Genomic DNA, 19,103 nt, shown 5'->3' on the forward strand with positions numbered 1-19,103 from the left:
GACAAGCCCGGGCAAGCGCTCCTGAAACAGCCCGGGTCTCCATAGTGGTTCGTGGGCGTGGACGGGACCGTTCAGTGACTCCTTCGTCAAGAAAACGCAGCCATTCTCGAAACAAACCACCAACGCAGTCCCAGGATCCGCAGGATCCGCAGCTGTCACCCGACATCCAGTTCACCCAGCCAAAACAAGTAAGCTGGGCCCAAAGGGTCTCTCCGGCAGCTCAAACTAATTCCCTCCCGCCCCCGCCCCCACAACAGTCCCAGAATACAACTCCCTGCATGGAATGTAAGCATCTTACCCGAATTCTGGAACAACAAAATGCTCTAATAGCATCACTCAATGCTCGTCTCGATGCACTAGAGCACAACAAATCTACAGCCAGCGAAAAACGCAAAAAACCTAACCCCCCCCTCTCAGACACCCGAACTGCCTAATTGGACGCCGCAGAAACAGACCCAGCCGCCGTCGCCCCCACCGCAGATCGAAGAAATGTTTACTAACCTAGCTAAGCAGCTTGCTTCCATAAACCAAGACCTCCAGAATATTCGGCAAGAAAACCAGAAACTACAACAAGATATTCAGTCCCTCCGCACGGAGTATCACACGTTCAGACAGGAAGCAATCTCTGTAAACACTTCACCCACTTCCCTCGACCACAGCAATGACCTCGGCCCCATCCGACAAGACAGAGCTTCAAAATGCTCCTTAAGGAACCACACCCGTGCCGTCCCATACGCCCGAAACACAGACAACAGCATCTCTGCCTCGTTACCTGATGAACCGGAAGCAACCTAATCCCACTTCTACGACGCTCCTCGAATGGAATGGTAGAGGCCTCAAACAAAAAGCTGCATCCCTTACTCAATTCCTCACCACCCTTGATTCGAAACCAGCGGTCATTGCCCTCCAGGAAACGAACAGTCATATGAAACTCCCTGGATACATCGCCTACGGTTCCTCAGACAACTATTCAACGCTCACGCTTATTCGTAGCACTATATCTGCTGTTAATCATGTCACCCCACAGAGGGGATGCAATCACATCCTCACCGAGCTCCTATCTCCATCTCCTAAGAACAAGCTAAGCCTTTACATCCTCAATATCTATTGCCGCCCAACCCAGAAGGTTCCCGACATTTTATCAACAATTCGTGACGCTATTAATATAGCTGAAACGAAACCGCTCCTTATTCTTGGGGATTTTAACGCTGCTCATCCTCAATGGGGTTACCCTTACAAAATGAAACGAGGCACTCTTCTGGCGCAAGCGATTGATGATCTTCACCTCCTGCTTCTAAACCATCCCGGCTCAAGAACACGAATGCGAACCAGCACAGCCAGGGACACTTCCCCAGACCTGTCTTTATTACGGGACACCCTGGATGTGTTATGGTCATCCACTGGCGAGAACCTTGGATCCGACCATGATATTATTGAACTAACAATTCGTAATCTCGATTACAACGTCAAGACCGGAGTCGCCCGTCTCACTAACTGGGATGCGTTCCGCAAGGCCAATTCCTCTCGCCCTATAGACCCTAACCAACCTCTATCCGACTGGATCGATGACATTATTGAAACAGTCAGGGTAAACACAAAATCCATACTCACTTCCTTCCAGACCCCCAGCGTGGATGCTAAACTTCTCCACCTCTGGGAGGCCCGTAGGAGCCTCACAAAACGATGGAAACGGCAAAGACGGAACCGCAAGCTCCGGCAGAATTGCAGCGCTTAATAAAGAAGCCACTGAATACGCCATTCAGCTATGCAAAGAGAATTGGCTTCAATTATGTGACAGCCTCCAGGGTACCCTTACCACTTGAAAAACATGGTATTTACTTAGTCACCTCATTGACCCGCTCTCAAGCAAGAGTGAGACCCAACGCAATATGACCCGGACCCTAAGCTTCTTCAACGGATCTCCCCAAGATCTCATCCAGAAAAAGGTCATGGGGTTATTTATGCTTTGCCAGTCACACCACACAGCATATCCACGGGGTGAATGATGATGAGTGGGCGAAGCTCCCGAGGGGAAATCATCGGTAAAACCGTGACTCTTCAGTGAAAGTTCGCCCACTACATCTGTGTCCGAACGTAACGTCTAGAAAGTCTCGCTTAAACCGCGCGTCGGCACCTGGGGGCTGAGCTCGCCTGATGCGTTTTGCAGACGCCTCACGAGCTCTCACTGCATCGAGGTCTGCCTGCCGATACGTGCGCTTTCTCGCCGCTTCCCGTTCTCTGACGTTTTGGAGATCCTCTTCGCGCCGCAGCCGTGCCGCTTCGCGTATGGCAGGGTCCTCGCGCCGTTGCCGTGACGCTTGGGCCTCTCGTTCTCGAACGCTGGGATCTTGGCGGCATCGTCGCGCAGCCAGACGACACGCTTCGGCCTCCCGCTTTCGTACGGCAGGATCTTGGCGGCGGCGTCGCGCAGCTTCACTGAGCGCTTCTGCCTCGCTGGCTCGCACATCTGCAGCCTTATCCATCGGGCGACTCCGAGCGCGCGCCAACAGTGAACGGATTTTATTACAACGCTCCCCGCCATCTAGTAAACAATCCAAGAACTAAACTAGAGGTAGCCACGCCATCTAGTAAACAATCCAAGCGCATCTTTTCATCATATACAAGTACCGCTATCTAGTAAACAATCCAAGAACTAAACTAGAGGTAGCCACGCCATCTAGTAAACAATCCAAGAACTGAACTAGAGGTGGATAGATACATACGTCGAGGATGGACAGACCCACGCCTTAAGGAGCTTCGCCCCTAAAACTCACAGCTAAATATTTGAACACCTCTCGCCACTTCAACCCACCTCCTTACACGGGATCGACAAACAGTGACTTAGATAAGGACTTTCAACTTTACGAAATGGAAGCAGCTTTGTTCGAATGCAATAAAAATAGCTCCCCGGGACCCGACCAAGCCACTTACCGGCTTCTTGCCAACCTGGACGGCGGCTCGCTGGATCACCTTCTATTCCACATCAATTCGCACTGGAGCTCAGGTCACCTCCCTCCCCAGTGGAAGACGGCTGAACTACGATTCATCCCCAAGCCAAATAAGTCCCCTCATCTTGATAACCTAAGACCGATCTCTCTGACCTCCTACGTGGGAAAGTTAGTGGAAAGAATGATACTGAAGCGCCTCCAACCCTTCCTTGAAGAAAAAGGCCTTATACCCGACACCATGTATGGGTTCAGGAAGCATCTCAGCACACAAGATATTCTCCTTCGAATTAAAGGAGAAGTCCTTGCTCCAGTGACTCGTTGCTCCCCTCGGGCCATTCTTGCCTTGGACTTAAAAGGGGCATTTGATCATGTTTGGCATTCCTACATTTTATCCCGCCTCAATCAAACAGGCTGCGGCCACCATACGTACTCATACATTGCAGATTTTCTTACTCATCGGCAAGCTATTATTCGTGTAGGTGACATTAAAGCCCAGCCTATTGCTTTGGGGGACCAGGGCACACCTCAAGGTTCAGTTCTTTCTCCACTCCTTTTCAATCTCGCCCTCCTGGATTTGCCCCAGAAACTTGACGCCATCTCTCACATACATCACGCAATTTATGCAGACTACATCACCATATGGACAGACACAGACTCTATGGGAAACATCCAAGACTACTTTCAGCAGGCTACCGACGTCGTTCACAACTATGCCTCCTCCGTGGGACTTCAATGCTCCCCCCAAAAATCTGAGCTTGTCATAATCCGTAAACATCCACCTGCTCTACAGAAAGAACCAGTCTGCATCCACCATGTTTACTGTGTGTTTGGAATCGATTATGCACTGTGTTCTGAATCATGTTTTTTCCTACATAATTCTAGCGTATTATTTTTTTAATTTTTATTTACAGTGTGCTTGAATCTCCTATTGATAATGTAAACTATTCATTCTGTTCGTGGCCTGTTTCTCTAATCTGTGTTTCCTTCATCTAATTTTGATTATCTTTGATGAAATTTGTAGAACTGATTTGTTAAATTGAAATCGTGTTTTATTTTTGTTTTTTTGTTACTTATGATTACATCTGTGTTACGTGGTCCGTCCTCCATGCCTTGTAACGGCTTCCTGCGCCTTTGTCAAGCTGCTCGAGCAGCTTTTAGCCAGGAAGTCGTCCAGATGCTTCTGGGAAATAAACTGAACTGAACCTCGACGGCCATACTATACGGCCCGGCTCCTCCCTTAAGATTTTAGGCCTCACCATCCAGGCCAATACACGCAACAATGAAACTTTATCTAAGCTCTCCAAGGCTTTTAACCAAGTCTCCCACATGCTTCGACGTGTTTCTAACCACCGCCGTGGCATGAAGGAAAAAGACATGGTCCGACTGGTCCAGTCTCTCCTTATTTCACGTGTCACGTATGTCGCACCGTACCTTATCCTCACCAAAAGTGACACGGATACCATTGACAGGCTTATACGGAAAGCATTCAAACAAGTGCTAAATCTTCCTATGAACACCTCCACGGCCCGTCTTTTACAACTGGGCCTCCACAACATGGTGTAAGAACTTATTGAGGGCCATTTACCTAGTCAACGTCTCCGTCTCGCCCAAACACCTGCGGGCTTAGCCCTCCTAAAAAGTCTTCACGTCCCATGCCAATCCACTGCCTCTCAGCCCCTCCCTCATAACTGGAGAAGTGTTATCCGGGTTCGCCCCTTGCCAAAAAATATGCAGCCGGACCTACAACCCGGCCGCCGAAAAGCGCGAAGTCAAGTGCATGAGACCATCTATGGAAAGCATGCAGATGTCTCTTACACGGACGCTAGCACCTACCCCAACGGATAGCATCAAGTAGCAGTAGTCACCACCAAGACCGCCCTCGTAGCTTCAGCAACAATCGAGACGTCGTCAACATCGATTGCCGAAGAGTTCGCTATCGCATTAGCCCTAATTCATACGAAGAACCCCGTAATCATCACAGATTCTCAAGCAGCCTGCAGAAGCTTTCTAGCCGGAAGGGTGGCCCGCTAAACTTCAAAACTACTGTCTTTGCATTAACCCTGCCGGAAAGTCACCCTCGTTTGGACTCCTGGCCATTCCTCACTGACGGGCAATAACTTTGCTCACCAGCAAGCCTGCGCCCTGTCCCTCCAGGCTACTGAGGATACCGAACCGTCCGTCCCTCTACTGACTTTTGAAGACATCATTCAATATTACCGGTTCGAACGACAGCACTTTGCTCCTCCGCATCCTAAACTCTCAAAAGAAGAAGAATCCCTACTTCGCCGAATGCAGAGCAATACCTTCCGTCACCCAGTCCGCCTCCATCGCATGTTTCCCACGCAATTCCCGGCCACATGCAAGTTCTGCTTACAACCCGGTACTCTTCCCCACATCATATTAGAGTGCAAGCACAACCCCAACCTCCCCCCTCTTCCATCCCCCCTTCCCACCCCTGAGCTGTGGGAGAACCTGGTGACCAGCAGCGATCTGGACGTCCAGACACGTTTGGCCTCCAGAGAGAAGGCTGCCGGCTCATCGCATGGCTTCCTGGAATAAGGAACCACTCCCACTTCACCGGCTCAATAAAATGTTTCTCACTCACTCACTCACTCACTCCCCTCTATTCCATCCCTCTTTCCAACCCTGAGCTGTGGGAAAACCTGGTGACTAGCAGCTAGCGGTCTGGATGTCCAGACACTTTTGGTTTCCAGTGCGAAGGCTGCCCGCTCATAACATGGTTTCCTGGAATAGGGAGGCACCACCACTTCACCGGCTAAATAAAACGTTTTCACTCACTCACTTACTCGCTTGAGCGCACCATACTGGTGTGATTTGTTTAGCGATAGTTGCAGTAAAACACGAGCTCCAGACGTTTCCCATTACCACGACACGCCTCCGTTAAAGCCCACGTATTGACAGCAGGCAGGAGTTCTATATTGTGTACAACTTCGTGATGAACTAGCTAATTATGACAACTAACAAATAACTGAACACGTGTTATGCCCATTAGTGTCGTTAGTAATATAGCCCTTCCCTGGCATCACCGGGTACTACCTCTAGTTTTTTTATATTTTTCTGGCCTGTTGGTTTTTCAAAATTTTGTTCTACCAATTAATTATCTTCATTTTCGCTATCATAGCGATTACAGGTGGAACCTCCGGCAACTTCACTTTTGTAGAAATACAGGGCGTGACACGGTTCGCCACTTTTCTTCGCTATTTTTTTATTTTTGTTTTTTGTTTTCAAAATTCTCTTCTACCATTCATCTACATTTACGCAATTATAAACCTCCGCCAAATGTGCATTTTTGTGCAAAAAGAGGACGTTACACGGTTGGCCACTATTCGCTATTTTTTTCCATTTCTTTTTAATTTTTGGTGTTTTCAATATTCTCATCGACCAATAATCTACATTTACGCTTTTACAACGATCACAGCTGGAACCCCCGCCAAATCTGCATTTTTGTGCAAAAACAGGGCGTTATACGGTTCGCCACTTTTCGCCATTTCTTTATATTTTTTTAATTTCTTGTTTTTCAAAATTATGTTCGACCAATTATGTCCATTTACGTTATTAAAACGATCATAGGAGGAACTTCCGCAAAATCAGCATTTTTGTGGAAATGCAGGGCGTTACACAGTCCTGGCGGTGCGAATACTTGGCCAAGAAGGCTACTCATTAAAAAAAGCTATTCCCGTGGTCAGAATCGAAAATAGGTCTCTCACGTTATAAAACCGGCGTATGTCCAATCGCGCTGTCCGAGGCATAGTTTCATACTAATATATACTAGAGGGAAATCTGGCGCCACTGTCTAGGGGAGCCGGGCTTCAGCGAGCGTGCCGTCATGTACCCGGCAGGTACGTTCTACTTGTCCTTGGCATGGCTCATGAACAGGCTGAAACGTTGGCCATGGCTGCAAAAAAGCAACAACATTACCGTAGACGGTCTATGGAATTTGTTTTGTTATTATAAAATTGAACCTCCAAAATGTCAGTAGTTTTTTAGAAGCTTAATGTACGATGAACACGAAAAAATGTTACTTGTTTTCGTTAATTTTGGCTTCGAGACAAAAAAGAAGCCGTATGGCTAGCTAAGCCAAGCAGCCGAGGAACGTCGCTAGCAGCAGTGGCGCCGCCCACGGCGGCCCGCGACTGCAGCGACAGATTTCCCTTTAGTGTACATTAGTATGAAACTCTATGCTCCGAGGTGGTCGAAGTAGTTTGGATTTTGGACTTTGACTTAGGTTGTATGGGAATAAGCTTCCCGTTTTAGCCATCCTTCTGTTAAGAAAGGGGCTTTCATTTCTAATAACTCTTTAGGGCGGTCATTTCCTCTACCGGACAGCCACGATACGGACGCCGATTGTTCGCACAGCGGGGCAGTTAAGGCTTTAACCATAAATATAATGCGTCAATGAGTACGTTACCACACATCGCCACCATCCTTACTATGGTTACATAAGGTAATAGGGGAAGAATAATCGAGTGGAGGCACTGTCTCACTCGCGCTTGGCGTAAGGGACAGCGGCAGGTCATCCTAATCCTTATGAGATGCAGTTGATGAGCAGGGTTACTCAAAAAATTACCCGCATTTCCCCGAGGGGAAGAATGTGAAAGTGCGAATGCACGAGTTGAATTTGCGCGGTTCGGTAATGTTCGCGAAAGAGAGATCACACACACACACACACACACACACACACACACACACACACACACACACACACACACACACACACACACACACACACACACACACACAACTACAAAGAAAGAAAGATGCATTTATTCACAGACACCTATTTGTGTTGTCGTTGTACTTGATTGCTAGAGCGGATCTCAGCTTTGAAATTTCGTGTCAGTACTCCCTTAAGCAGGTGCGCCCTTCTCACGCCCGATTCTTGGCCAATACCCCAGGTGGGTATGTGCCATGTCAGCGGCCAGGCAGCGCGCGCCCATCTCCCCCCGTTGCCAAGGAAGACGAGGAGATTCCTGGCCAATCCCCCACGTGGGTATGTGCCATGTCAGCGGCCAGGCTGCGCGCGCCCATCTCCACGTGCGCGGACATCGCCGGTGGACGCAGGTTCAGGGTCGCTTAAGAAGTGCATTGCACTTAATATACTTTAGTTGCAAAACTCACGAAACTACCTATAGGCGCCATGAATAAAAAACCGGCTCGCGGTTGACCCCTCGCGCTGATTGAAAACTGGGGCAAGCAATGGGCAAATTGACTAGCCCGTCATCGTCGGCACAAAGTGAAAGCAGTGCTCAAATGCTTGCGACCGCTGCCTTACGGGCCCCTTAGGGGCCAGTTTGTTACTGACGATGCCACCCGCATAGGTGGCGAAACGTCTTATGTTTTGTTTTAAGCATTGTTGAGTAAATTCAGTGTGTTTCTTTGAAATTCAAGGATAATGTCCCCTCGCTTTTGCAACATTTTCTCAAAGCTGGGGTGCTGGCGCCGCCCGGAGTTTCTGGAGCGGAATTTCCGCAACTGGTGTACCTTAAGGATCTCTGGTAGATGGGTAACCTCTGTCCTTATCTTTCTTTTTATTTTTCTACTTCCTTCGTTCCCCCCCCCCCCCCATTGTTCCCCCTCCCCACGTGTAAGATAGCAAAATAGGCCATAGCCTGGTTAACGACCCTGCCTGTTTTTCACCTTTTTTCCTTCCATCCCACGGGTTGATGAGGGGGCATTAGAGTAAAATGACACGCCATTAGGCGTGTTGAGGAATGCCATTCTGGCCGTTCTGTTTATAGCGAATGATGTGGAGTCGTCTCATTGTCAAAGGAGGTGCAAAGTGAACAAGTGAACTGAGACGGGCTAGGTGCAAACACGATGCAGCAGTTAAGGAGTCTCTACCAGGTATTGCTAGAGGAAGCCACCGTGCTTTCGTTAGCTTTCCTTTTAAAGTACGTCATCAGACTTTAATGGCAGGACGAATGTTTTTGCGAGTCTGGAAGGCAGCAGAATTTCACATGACAACATAACACAATACAAAAGGCTCCTCGCCAGTCTGGAAGAACTATTCAACAGAGACAGCACACGGAGGTATTGTGGAGGGTCCGCCGTTCTAATAGGGATAGTTCATGGTGTATTATTTATTTTTTTTATTTATTTAAAAACCCTCCTGCAGAGTCCAAGGCGCTAGTAGGTCGCGGTAGAAATTAATGAATGCTTAGCAAAGCGCTTTCTTAGTTCAGTTGCCTCATGGTCGTAGAAGTGGGCATTACGCAGAGTGAACACAAGGGCAGTGACAAACTTCTACAAATATAAATACACCCATAAAATCATTGCTAACGACATGAAGTCAATGGCCTTACGCCTTCCTTCTGGAGTGGGATTAGCTACAATAAGTTGTCTTCTATATACGCTTACAATGACTGACTTTTGTACAGGACGCACAATTTCCTGTTTCTTCGGTTACTTACACGTGTTAATTACATGGCTTCTTCATACCATGCCAATTAATACAGATCTCGTGACCTTACTGGGCTGAATGCAGCCAACTACGCGCGCAAAGAAAGCCGCAGGGCTTTCGGCGGGCTTTTCCGAAACCGCCGTAATATAAAGCGCGTTGCCGAGATCCGGTTCGGTGAATTATTGTTCATGAATATTTACATCTTCCTCGTTGTCTCTTCACGCGTAACAGATCTACAAGCACACGCTGTCTCGTTGCCAAGCAATAAAAAAAAGTTTCTCGCGTCTGCCCAGAGCTGGCGTAGATTGAAATGACTCCAGCTGCAACTTTTCTCAGCGTTGATATGTTTACGCGCCGCCCTCCAATCCTCTCAGCAGCATTCGTCCACAAGGTTGATTACGTCACTATAAGGCTGTCCCCTGGCCGACGTCGCCATAGTGAGTGGTGAAATTCCAAATAGCCCGTGGCAGGTTCCGGCCGGGGCGGGCAGAATGTACTCAGGAGGGTCTGCTGTCATCCTTGCCCTCCTCGCGCATCGACGTCACGAGGAGATAAAGACGACATTTGTACGGCGCTGTGGAAAGCCCTAATGGAGAGAGACTGCCGCTAAGGTGCCATTACGAGCCGACTGCACGAGCATACAAGGCGACTCGTTTGGAGGCTGCGACCAGCGGCGGGACGACGCATTGTGGACGAAACCGCTGACCCTGACCCTGGTTGTACTTGGCGCACGCTCCCGACGCACGGTATTTTCCCGGTGGAAGCGGCTCGGACTGATATAGGCGGGGGGCAACAGTGCGAAAGCCATATCACTACGCGCTGCTCCACGGACTAAGACGAACCACATAACGGGTAAGTGTTTGCGCCTTCCTAGCTAGTCTGTCTTTGCGAACGCTGCTTTATGTGTACGAAGCTGGCTTTATGACATTCAGACATCCTTTTTAGGAGTGGGTACCGTAACTTAGTTCCAGAGTGAATGACGTGGAGTACTTGTAAATGCTGTTTTGAAACTACCGCCAGTAGTGAAAGTGAACGCTAATTTCCAGGTGAGGCTAACACATGAGTAGGTGAGAGGGTTCGGGAATTAAAAGACATTATTGTTACTAGGCTAATGTTCTGCATGCGCTTAGAGGTTTTTACATTCTGTACTATGAAGCTGGACAAGGCACGCAGACGAAGTCGATGCTGAGTTACCATATGGTGCTTAGCCTGCGGAGTTTAGTGGCATGGTCACCTACTCGGTACTTTGGAGTCACAGAATCCCCCTCGAGAAAGTGCGTATTTGCCTCGCGGCTCATGCGAAAGGGTAGAAACACATTTCGCTGCAAACTAAAATTTTAAAATGTGTAACCACGTTCTCTCATGGAGTGAGAGTGGAAGAAAGTGCGGACGAAATTTTTTTCTGGTGGATGTAAAATTTTAACCGCTAACCGGCCTCCCCTTACTCCTAGAAAGCGTAGAAATTACATTTGTAAACCAAGTTTAACCCCGCGTTCCGTTCTGTCTCTTCTTTCGTAGGACGTACTACAAGATGAACACAGGCCTGCTCTTGCTCGTAGTGTCGGCAGTACTTCTGCAGCAAGTTATCGCCGGTGGCTACGGTGGTGGTGGTTGGGGTGGGGGCGGTGGGGGGTACGGTTGGGGTGGTGGTGGCGGCTACGGTGGTGGCGGCTATGGTGGTGGCGGCTACGGTGGTGGCCATCATCACGGCGGTGGTGGGCATACCCAACACGCCGTGGTCGATGTGAACATCCATATCACAAAGAAGCACATCAGCAGTGGTCGTGGGCACGGCGGAGGAGGCTACGGTCACGGCGGAGGAGGCTACGGCCATGGTGGTGGAGGTTACGGCGGTGGAGGATTCGGTTACGGCGGAGGAGGCTACGGCGGAGGAGGCTACGGCGGAGGAGGTTATGGCGGTGGTCACGGTGGTCTCTTATCCAAGCTCAAGCACAAGATCCACTCGTAAGTGCACGTGTACAAGCTACCATGCCCGGTGGTGTCAGATGAGCCGGCTGCACTGCTCGCGTCCGCTTGCATGCTCCCGCTGAAGCAACCTTTCGCTATTTGATTTGATTGATTGTGGGCTTTAACGCGCCGACGCAGCGCAGGCGATGAGGCGCGCCGTAGTGGAGGGCTCCGGATTAATTTTGACCACCTGGGGATCTTTATCGGGCGCCGAAACCTCGAACACACGGGCGTAACCTTTCGCTATTACTTATGGGTATAGGAGAACTACGTGCTATGTTTTATGCTGCTTGTGAACTGTTCCTTTGTCTCTCTTAAGCCAAAAAAAAAGGATAATTTTAGTCAGAAATTGAGACCACCTTACCAGGTGGTACTGACGTACGTCGCTACGACCACGGCAGCTCCCGCAAAAGAAAGCCGATTAGATGGATCTTTTAAGCAGATATTATTTTGTTTAGCCTCTAAAACTACTCAACGGGCTATTTTATTCTGTTTGCTGTCATTTAAACACATCAAAACGCGATTAAATACCGAAGTTTTGCTTTGGCTTGTGATTAAAACATGGAGGGCGGCGCGGGTCGTCTGCTTTTGTACTACCAAGCCGCGTTGGGCACGAGGGTCAAAACTCCAGCGCAGAAAACCCATAAATCAGAATATATCTGGCTTGTCTAATATATACATTAAGTAATTTTATTCTGATATTTCTACTCCGCATAAATGTCCCCATCATGTTAGAGCTATCTACTATACCGTGAAAATTTGACGGTATTTCATAGGTCATTTTAATGACTGAATGTTGGACTGTCAGACACCTGAATTGAATTCGATTTTACTGCTACTACCGTATAGGCCTCATGCGTTGCCCAGGTTGCGCCACAGGTAAGGAGGCCTCGGGTAGTACCACACCCGGCCTCCGCGTTACCCGTGTATACATTTGTAGTGCTGAGGAACGCTCATGAGCGCGGACCCTCCGATATCCTTGCGGCAACGGCTCCAGCCACCCCCAGGGTATAATACATTCGTGGGCTCTGCATTTGGCAAAAAATAAAAAAAAATTATTTGGCACGCAAATTGATTTACAGCGTCGAGGAAACAGCATGCGACTGACAAAGCTGTTCCTCTCGCAAGTGAACCGATGTTCATATTGTCATAAACCCAAAGACGACGCAGTTGTCTTCAGGAAAGCACGTTTATTGTAGCGAACTTGTGCTCCCCTTACAACTCAAATAATGCCCGTGTGTACGAGATTTCGGCGCACGTAAAAGAACCCCAGGCGGTCAAAATTAATCCGGAGCCCTCCACTACGGCGCGCCTCATCGCCTGCGTTGCGTCGGCGCGTAAAACCCTAAAATCCTACAAGCAGTCAACAAAGTGACGTGCACAGGCGAGCGTCGGCGAGTCGAATACCACGGCGTCTGCTCTGCGGGCATTTATATTTGGGTGCGACTGTTTCTCGAACCGTCGAATTACATCCAGAACATTGTAGATCGAAGAAGATAATTCTAGGCTGTTGACGTTAGTTCGAAACGATCTCCCTGTCAAAAGAGATAACACGTGTGCGGCATGAAAATAAAGGATGGAACAAGCACTTGGCACACAGATAACAAAGACCGGCGCAGCCGGGCTGTAAAAGCAAAACATAAATAAATAAACGCAATGCATGGTTCGTGGCAATATGATAGAAGTACAGTTTGGGCCGAGCGCTTTTTCCTTAATCTAGTAAGCTTTATGACATAGAGCTTTCAATTGCCGACCGCCCTTAGAAACAAAAGCGAGTGCACCAAGCTGTTGCTGCACAATTCATGTGTTAAGGTCTCCGTGCAGCGCCGTTCTAAGGGCGCAGCATGCTCTGGCCGCGCAGGCTTCGCACTAGGATTTCTCTCGTTTTCGACAGTTAGCAGCAATCCAAACGTGAAATGCTATGCAGCAGCAACCTCGGTTTGCTCTTCATATGAGTTAGTTGCATGCGACGGGGAGCGATGGCTGCGTATACTGGATGGTGAACTAGAACAGACACAGAGCGAATCGTCGCTGTATTGCTTTCATTTTTTCTATTTAAACCTTTTACATCACCCAGTTTCTCTTCACATGAATTAGGCCAACTTGCTTTCCCAACACAAGCGCGTGCTTTACGAAAAAATTCCCGGGCCAACTCCACTAACGTGAAACCTGGGGAGGGGCGAAGCATGCAGTGTACAAGTGCATTCCTCGCGCCTTAGCGTTTTTGCAAACGGAGATAAAACCATTGGAGGCTAGAGGTATACAGCTTCGCTGTAAAAGTCTCGTGTCTTCGAAACACGAAGAGTTCTAGCGCGAGGCATTGTAAAATGAGTGTCTTACGAAGCGTTCCAGTGCGAGGCGTAAACGAGTGTCTCGGTATTTTTTTTAATACGCGTTACGTTTTAGCACTGTGACAACATGAGACCACGGTTACGACGACGACATGAGACGCTAACATGTCGAGCCCCTTAGGGGCTTTGCCTCTAAAATGTACTCGCGTGAATTCGAGCTCGCACCTAACTGCGTATTTTTTGCCGGGAAAACTAGCATTTTCAGTGCTAGTAAAATTCATCCTTCGCGCATTGCAAATGGTTATTGAGCTCATTTCTTCGCGAGTGCACCACAAGGTGGCATAACACATGTCATTGCTTAGCCCTTCAAGTCGTGGCAGGGATAGGCCCTGCACGGATATTCTTTCGCGAACCAATGAGCAACAGTAAAGACCGTTGCTAGAGTTTGTGCTCGTTAAAACACGGACCCAGCTACACCAGATACAAACGAACGTCAACAACAAATTCAATAACCAATATTTAGGGCCAAATTTGCAAGATTTTGGGCCCCCATATAAATCCGTAGGTCGGCCTTAATTGGTCGACTAGTTTGGTACTCCCGTAGATTTATATAGATTGGTAGTTGCACACGCGCAAAAAATAAAAAAAAATAAAGCACTCAGTCTGTTTCCCCACGGCTGATACTTTCCGGTAGTTCCGATTCCTGAATCAGGGCTCAGTTTTAGCTGTTATCATTTTCAACGCCGTCGGATCACCCATACCTTCGGTGTATTTCTATAATTATATGGGCGCTACAGTGCGCCTAGAGTAATTGAGCTTACTTTTTTAGCCTTCTTCAGCCACTGATGCCTCATGTATACTGTTATTAAATCTTTTGTGCATCGCTCTAAAGAATTATTTTGATGACTGGTTTATTTATTTATTTATTTATTTTGATACCCTAAAGGTCCCAAAGGGAATTACATAGGGGGTATCAGAAGAGGAAAACTTGTACGTATAATATATGTAGGATCAGTACACAAACAAGAACATAGAAGATTTACCTATACAAGGCCAACGATGCAATTTTTACACTAGGGAGTTGCCATCAGCTATAACAATGCACACAAAATGTGTTTTAACAAAGTCATGATCGAGTGGTCTATATAAATTCTCATCACGTTTCCACTTCGGACCCATTTCTCCGAACATTTGTTGTCGCTTCAACGGCTTATCATACCGAGTAGCTCTGAGCGCTGCTATAAGGGGGCATTAGTGAGTGCGGCTCTGTTCAAAGCAGCTCGTGCACACTTAAAAAACAGATGAAGAAGAAGCGAATGTGACTTAACCCGTTCGGCTGCTTTGGCAGCACGCCACGCACTCCGCAGTCTCTGAAATTGAACTTAGACGATGCTGTTCTTAGCTAAAATACAGCGCCCAAAGTAACAAGCTGGGTGCGTAATATAACGGTATAATTCGGGGCTCTTAGTGAATGGGGCTAACGACACCAGGTGTACCATGATTACGGCGATCGGTGTCGGCTAGGCCACTTGTGTATTATTACGTTCTGCTCGTTTCATCATCCGCCACCGAAGCACCTGTTTTGATCTATCTCGAGGAATGACAGCAAGGTTCCGTGGAAGAAGGAATGGTTTGAAATGCATGAAAGCACCGAGCGAATGTACATTGCCCCACTTCCACGCGCGAAAACTGCGCGCACGGGAGGTATGTGCTGTTTACGGGAGAAAAAATATCACACCTTTGGGCTTTCTTTGGCCAGTGAATCCAGTCCTCGTGATATTTTAACCATTGAGATACCGATAATGCTCGCTAAACTCCGTTATAAATCAATGAAATTCGACCGGCCGTTTGGCAGTTAATGCAAACATGCGGGGCGTCTGCTCTAGTACTGTACCCATGGCGGCAGGGCACAAGAGGGCGCTGCATGCCCGCCAACTCTAGGGAGCCTACATGTTTCCGTCTTGCAGGCTCCTTAGTCGTCAATCCCCCAATAAAACTTTGTACGACACCTGACCAGTTTACTCGTAAAGCCCAGTCGGTTGCTTTGTGCATGGTTAAACATTGTCTCCAGAAATGGAGCAGCCACCAGCTTTGTGAAAATGCATCTTTAGCGCTGCTGCGTCGCATGGGGGACGACTCTTCATTCCAGTCGGCAAGAAGTTGAGACTTGGTTGTCAGCGCGATTTGCCAACTGCTCGAGGCCGTTCATGTGATATTTTGTCAGAAACAACACGTGTACATTGGGGTTAAAAGTGTTATAGCTCTAGCAGAAACTACCACAAACCTGTTGATGTACAGGAGCTGTTCTTTCAACCTGAAAAAGAAAAAAACATGGTGCAACGGATATCAGCCCAATTTCCTTCATTTATTAGATCCCTACCCTACAAGATAGTTTGATAATTTTAAATATATTAAGAAAACCTGATGCATCTATCCACAAGCATACCCTTCGGATGCGCCCAATCAACTAAGTACGCGATGTAGAGGAAGAATGTGTTGTAATATGGTCGCGTGAAGTAATTATCATATTTTCCAATGGTACTTGGTAGTTTTTAACATTTCAACTATATGATTAAAAAAGAAGTCTGAACTTGCGGGAATTCTCTCATCTATCTGTACGATATATTACGAGCAGCTGACAATCGAATAAAATGCGTTTTAGGGGCGAAGTCCGTGGGGATCTCAGGCTGTCGGCGTCTAATATCGTCGTCGTAACCGTCGTCTCATGTAGTCACGGTACTAAAACACCGGGACAGTCGTTTACGCCTCGCGCAAGACGTAACGCGTACTAAAAAAAAAACACCGGGACACTCGTTTACGCTTCGCGCTAGAACGCTTTGTGCTTCAAATACGCGAGACCTTTACAGCAAAGCTGTATACCTCTACCCCCCAACTGTTTCATATCCGTTGGCAAACATGCCAAGGCGCCAAGAATACACTTACACACTGCATGCTTCGCTCTTCCTCAGGTTTCATTTTAGTGGATACTTTTTTGTTTTTAACATTTCTTTAAGTGTTTTATAAATAATTTAGCCCTTGCTCGTACACCAATTTTACACACACATGATTGAAGCATTCGATTAGAAGCAATATTGCGTACTGCAAATGGTCGTGTTTGTTAAAATCTGTGTACTATGGGTGACGCCCATCTCGTGCTGTTCTGTTTTGATATTGTTGCGAGCGATCGTGAGTTGTAATATCGCTTTCTCGCCTCTATTTGTTACAGCCACTTCCACGGGTAATGCGTCCGAATCAATCTCTGCCAGCCATTTCTCCGTCAGAGCTCCCAGTCCATGACTCCTGCCGGCGTGCAGAGTTCGCAACTTTTGGAATGGACGCGACCGATGCCTTCTTCGAAGAAACACCACAATCAAGACTGCATTTATTGGCTACAAACCCACAAAATGATCATTCGGCTCCCATTTGTGCCAAGCATAAGTTCGTTAGCTACGGCTACTTATTTATAGTGGCACATTTGGTTTGCTTTAAGGAACCCCTCCACTAATTCTGATAACTCTCGTCGGCGGGTTGTTTACATGCCTGAGCGAACTCTTAGGCTTCCGTGCCATAACCGCTGTTTAAAAGAATCGGCTTGAACTAATTACTGTTCTATTTCTTGCTACTGTAACGTCTTGACATAGTTATAATTTCCGGGCACGGGAATCGATGATTGCAAGCGCAGTAGCGGGTGAACAAGGCGAACAAAATTTATGATGATAGAACTGTTTGCTTGGTTGGGACATGTGTACACAAATTTTGAAACTCATGATTGAAGCGCCGCGGCACGGCGAAATGTCGGACTTTTCTGACGCATTTAGCTCGCTTGAGACGGCACTTAATTACGTCAGATACAAATTTCGAATGATGGAGTGTTCGGCTAAAACAAGTGTAGCGAGCTTGACAACGTCTCCACGACATTACACGGGTCGAGAATGTTTTTACCCATTACGGGGTCCTGGCGTGAGTCATCTGTCCCAGCAACTTGCATGACGAAAGTTATTATGGCAAGCTTGTAAGCAGAAAACGGCGTTAAGAGAAACAGCAAAGCGATGATGACGTCTGAAGCAACGAAGCGCGTGTGCTTAATGCTAACCCTCTTCTCCCAGAGTCGTGACCTTAACGACTGGACGTCGGAAAACCCGCGCGCGAGAGAAATGTTCCCGCGTGGACAGAACTGAGATGTAACGATGCAAGAGTGTACGGGAGTCGCCAGCACGACTGAGAAAAAACACGGTGGAGCAACCTTGGAGATCGAAAGTGTGGTAATGTGTCCCATTGGTGGGGGAAACTCCGCCACTAAACACGAGCGCGGTCACAAAATGCACGCGACACGCGGGCATCTTTACCCGACTTTCTATAGATAATCACCCGATTTCGGTGGCCATAACGAGCTTACTGCTACCAATCGGACAATGAAAAAAAAAAAGAAAGCCTCTTTCGGGCCAGAACATATTCATAGGCAGCTAGTGATGGCGCTATCGCCTAGCCAATCAACGGGACCACTTAAATCACTCTATTGGAAGTGACTGTCTCGTGTGGTGACGGATAAAATTCCGTTCTTCTCGTGAATTTATACAGTGGTGTAACAAAAATCCCCCCCCCCCCCCAAAAAAAAAAGACGACACAGCCTGTGAATGTTTCAATTTGGGTCCTGTTTTCCCGTTCTCTCATGGGAGCCCGTGTATATACAAGCATCATCAAGCCGGTCTATCCACCAAGGACACGGTCGGCCTCGACTAGTATTTTGAATAATGTGAAGTGTCTTAAACTTCCAATCGTGATGGAGCATTTATGAAACACAGCCATCTCATGCAGCTGCCTTCGGGGAAAGCCCTTGTCTCAAAAGGGGCGGGGCATTCAAACGTGCAATTCACAGAAGCGATGGCGTGATTGGCCTCACTACAAGTGAGTCAACAGGGCCGCAGTCTTTGAACAGCTGCACAAAATTAGTGGTGGCAGTCCGATGAAACGGGCTTTTATGTGGTCAAAGGAAACTGTGATGTTTATGCCTTAACGTGGAGGCCCATGAAGCCTAACGATTTTGTATGCTAGTCCTGCACCACTCGGCCGAATTCAGATATGCAGAGTGCTTTCAATCCCTCGCGGTTCCGAAAGGGAAAATATTGGCGGTCTTCTTGATAAAGTTTGGAGCAGATGTAATAGGCTTATTGTGTTTTGTGTTAAAACTTGGAAATAAATGAATCGTTTTTGTTTATTGCTTGGTTGTGATGTCGTATCTTAAAGTTATGTTCTTCAGCACTTGGGCTGAATAGCATGGGGGATTCGATGCAAGAGCTCGACTACACCAACTTCCCTTACCTTATATAATGCGATCGCCTAGGCGACTGAACTCGTCAGAACCCAGCGCTGTGAAAATTTACAAGAAGGCAATTTCTAATTCCGACAGAAATTTATTTTGAAAGTCTTCCCGCTGTAGCCTGCGGCGTAATCCTCCGGCTGTTGCATCTTGCAAGT

At 47.7% G+C, this 19,103-nt stretch overlaps 1 protein-coding gene across 1 annotated transcript; it reads left to right on the forward strand.

The window, feature by feature from the left end:
* Nucleotides 1–9,829: 9,829 nt before the first annotated feature.
* LOC144175065 (uncharacterized) lies at nucleotides 9,830–18,843 on the forward strand. The gene is made up of 3 exons (XM_077704108.1): nucleotides 9,830–10,221; nucleotides 10,888–11,334; nucleotides 16,855–18,843. The coding sequence occupies exons 2-3, from the start codon at nucleotides 10,901–10,903 to the stop codon at nucleotides 16,868–16,870; spliced, it is 450 nt and encodes a 149-aa protein (XP_077560234.1). The 5' UTR covers nucleotides 9,830–10,221; nucleotides 10,888–10,900; the 3' UTR covers nucleotides 16,871–18,843.
* The last annotated feature ends 260 nt before the right edge of the window (nucleotides 18,844–19,103 follow it).

The sequence above is a fragment of the Haemaphysalis longicornis genome, unplaced genomic scaffold, assembly GCF_048455015.1.
Source record: "Haemaphysalis longicornis isolate Haplotype H1 unplaced genomic scaffold, Haemaphysalis longicornis Haplotype H1 scaffold_3, whole genome shotgun sequence".
Classification (NCBI taxonomy): Eukaryota; Metazoa; Arthropoda; class Arachnida; order Ixodida; family Ixodidae; genus Haemaphysalis; species Haemaphysalis longicornis.

What these genes read in the sequence shown, in the direction of transcription:
- LOC144175065 (XM_077704108.1), top strand. Translation starts at nt 10,901, where the DNA reads ATGAACACAGGCCTGCTCTTGCTCGTAGTGTCGGCAGTACTTCTGCAG.